This window comes from Orycteropus afer, unplaced genomic scaffold, assembly GCF_000298275.1.
Source record: "Orycteropus afer afer isolate SDZICR_OR568_19922 unplaced genomic scaffold, OryAfe1.0 scaffold00292, whole genome shotgun sequence".
NCBI lineage: Eukaryota > Metazoa > Chordata > Mammalia > Tubulidentata > Orycteropodidae > Orycteropus > Orycteropus afer.
The window spans coordinates 393,626-397,274 of record NW_006921879.1 but is presented as its reverse complement, the minus strand read 5'-3'; the positions used below and the strand labels follow the sequence as shown (position 1 = coordinate 397,274).

The window sequence follows — 3,649 nt, the reverse complement described above, 5'->3', positions numbered from 1 at the left end:
CTCTAAGCACCTGAGAGAGAACCTCCCATAACATTGCGTTGTGCCATACCCAACAGAAATAACCCAGGTGGATAACATTTACAATCAGGAGCTCCTCAGTTGCTCATTCCACCATTGAGTTTACAATGACTTATGGGTAGAAAAGCCACACTAAGTAATTTACTACACTGAAGTAACCCTTATAATATTCTTACAAGATGTAAATTATACCCATTTTACAAAGTAATAGTGGTGACTATCAAGTTGCATAGCAGAAGATGAGGTGAGGCACTCTGGGTTAAAAGAGAAACCTAAGCAAAGGGGCAGGGGGGACATGGAGTGGAGCAGGCAGGTGACTGGCCTGACTAGAGCTGAGAGTTCATGTTGGGAAGTGTGGGAAACAAATGATATAGGTTTTCTGGGGCCAAATTATGAAGGCTGTCGAACACCAGACAGAGGAATTGAGATACATTGACTCTGAGGAACAGAGAGAAGGATTGGGGGAAATGGGGAAGAAGGGCAAGCCATCATCTTTATACACTTTTACGTTGCTTTAATTTGTTACAACAACTCCCAAGTACTTTTGCAAGTAAAAAAGGTGAGGTAAAAATATTCAACAAACATATTTAAGCTCTTACTGTATGCTGAGTATTGAACCATTGATTTCCATCATATGAAAGATCACCATATCATACTTGAAGTTGAACAAAGTTGAAATTGGGTTTATTGGCTTATTACAATGAGGAGGAACCTATGCCTTATAAATCATGGTGTATCTCAGAGGGTTAGAAAGTAGTTATGATCTGGGCTTGTGTGAGGTGAATTTGGGGTGAGTTTTTCTCTGGATATTGTCAGAAAGTAAAGGATAATTCTATGATTTGGCATTTTAGTTTTTATCTATAAGGCAGTTGTAATGAAGTTGGCTTAAAGCTGTACTTGGTAAGGAAAAAGTAGTCACTACTATTAGACAGAAAAGGAGGATGTTTGGCCTTTTTTTTTTTTTGGTGGTTTGGACAGTGCTCCTGTTTTTGACTCTGCTCAGATGTGGTTGTGGAGCAGTCTTGATCCATCCCAATCACAGAGTGGGCTTGTCTGACATTGGTGTTCTGTGAGATTATGTTCCACAGAGAACACTCTGCCAGTTTAGCTGTGAATGGCAGCCCAGCTCTTGGCCACGTCAGGACCTGAAAGTGTTAGGCCAGTTCCTGGTTGTCAAAAACTGCCTCTGTCTGTCTCACTGTGTATTAGGGATCCAGAGATGAAAAAGTCAATTCCCTTCCTCAAGGTTATCCCTCAAAGGGAGGCACATGTAAATAAATAAATTACACCATAATGTGGTAAGTATAATGATGGAACTGTTAAAGCAACTTCAACAAATTACTGTTTAGCATGTATCAAAGTTTTATTTCAAACTTGTGACAAGGGAACTATGCCTCTAAAAAATCTGTTCAAAGAGTTTCTTCTGGTCATAATTTTTTCCCCCTTCTTTTTTTTTTAAAAAAGTGATTAGATAATATTGTTAGACTAAGTATAAGAAAGGAGCATCTGTTAAAGGGTTAGAAATGTACGGTGACTGATTAAATATCACTGCACCTTAATCATTCAGTACACTTTACTAGGCTTGCTTTAAAACCAATGGTATATTAAAGTCTAACTTCCCATGGAAATAATGGACACATACTCATGTTGTTCTTCACTAAAACTTGGAAGTATGCACATCTTTGACTTACGAATTTTGACTTATTCTCATTCTACACAGGACATTTCTCAGGGCAAATTTCATGTCCTTATTACGAAGACTGTAGATCAGGGGATTAAAGAGAGGAGTCATTACTGAATACATTAGTGTGAGAATCTTCTGCATCAAAGTCGGGATGCCACATGTAGGACTCACATACATTACCATGACTGTCCCATAGAAAAGACACACCACAACTAAATGAGAACCACATGTGGAGAAGGCCTTTCGCCGGCCAACTGCAGAGGGGACCTGAAGAACAGCTCTGAGCAGCAGAGTATAGGATCGAAGAATATACATGACAGTGAAAAAGAGGACGAGGGAGCTCTGAGTATAGAAAATAAATTCAGCAATAGGGGCTGGGGCGCAGGCCAGAGCCATGAGTGGGTCCATGTCACACAGGAAGTGATCGATGATATTGGGACCACAGAAGGGAAGTTGGGAGATAAAGAAAATTGGAATTGGGTAGCCAAGGAACCCAGTGACCCAGCAGAGAGACACCAGCATTCCACAGAGTCTCCCAGTCATGATGGTGGGGTAGTGCAGTGGGCGGCAGATGGCCAGGTACCGATCATAAGCCATTATTGCCAGGAAGAGACATTCAGTAGTGCCCAGGGAAAAGAAGAAATAGAACTGGAGGAAGCAACCAGAAAATGAGATGGTCTTGGTCTTGGAGAGAATGTTGGCTAGCATGTTGGGAACAGTGGAGGAAACATACCAGATCTCAAGGAAGGCAAAATTTCCAAGTAGAAAGTACATGGGGGTGTGGAGTCGTGGGTCCCATCTCACTGCACAGATGATGGCTGCATTCCCCAGTAGGGTCAAGACATAAACCACCAGAAGCAATGAGAAGAGGAAAATCTGTACCTCCCAGCAACCACGGAATCCGAGGAGAACAAACTCAGTCACATTGTGTGTTGCTGACTGGTTCATGTGTCATAAACCTAAGAAGAAGAAAGAAATGAGTGTAATCCAAGTTTCTCTGCTTTCTATGCATGTCACAGGCTTATTCTATATAGGAAAATACGTAACATATTCTGAGATCAGCTGGGAACAAATCCCACCTTATTTTGAATGATTGTGGCTCTAACTCTCAGTATTATTTTGGCAGAATCCAATGCAGCTAGAATTGTCCATGCCTAGTATAACCAGATGAATGTTTCCCTCTTTTTATGCGTAAGACCTTTTCTGCTTTTGTGTTTCCACTGTAGGTAATAGGTCTTTGTGCACAAACTCATCCATTTATTCTTATCTAACCCACTTTGTTAAAAAACAAAACAAAACAAAAACCGGAAGCAAGAACATATAGTTAGAGGACAGCTGGTGTGAGATTGGCAAAAGAATTAGCTCACTGATATATGGAGATAAGACTCACACCAGGACACTGTGCTTTTGGAGTAGTCTAACTCCATTGTCAGACATCACAACACCCAAAGCTTAGGGCTGTTCTTCAATTAAAAGCTTTTTTTTTTTTTTTTTAAATCTTAATGCTAATAGTTGAATGACACCTAAAACCAAATCAAAACAAAACAAAACAAAACAAAAACCCTTGCACAACAAATATCTTTGATCTAAAATAAGGACAAGTGAGAATATTATTTTTCAAATATCTCTAAATTTTCCAAGTGTTTATTTTCAGACTTTTTTTTTTTTAAATTGTGATTTGGTTGAAAGTTTACAGAGCAAATTCACTTTTCATACAGCAGTTCACACACATGTTGTCTCATGACATTGACTACAATTTACCCCAATGCAATAGCTCCCCTCCCACTTCCTCCCCATAGTTACCTCTTCCCTGTGTCTATCCCTCCATACACTCCTGCCCCCTGAGCTGTCTCTCTGTGCATAAACAGCCCTTCTTTCTCTCATGATTGTTCTTTCCAAGGAGTGTATCTACTTCAGGTACATGGTTAACTCATATGCCTGTCTTTT

At 40.1% G+C, this 3,649-nt stretch overlaps 1 protein-coding gene across 1 annotated transcript; it reads right to left on the bottom strand.

Annotated features, from left to right (window-relative positions):
• Nucleotides 1–1,705: 1,705 nt before the first annotated feature.
• On the bottom strand, nt 1,706–2,698 carry LOC103205727 (olfactory receptor 11H4). The gene has a single exon (XM_007951115.2). The coding sequence runs from the start codon at nt 2,648–2,650 to the stop codon at nt 1,706–1,708; it is 945 nt and encodes a 314-aa protein (XP_007949306.1). The 5' UTR covers nt 2,651–2,698.
• Between the last annotated feature and the right edge of the window lie 951 nt (nt 2,699–3,649).

Bases quoted from the DNA above. Each gene is read 5' to 3' on its own strand.
- LOC103205727 (XM_007951115.2), bottom strand. From the start codon at position 2,650: ATGAACCAGTCAGCAACACACAATGTGACTGAGTTTGTTCTCCTCGGA.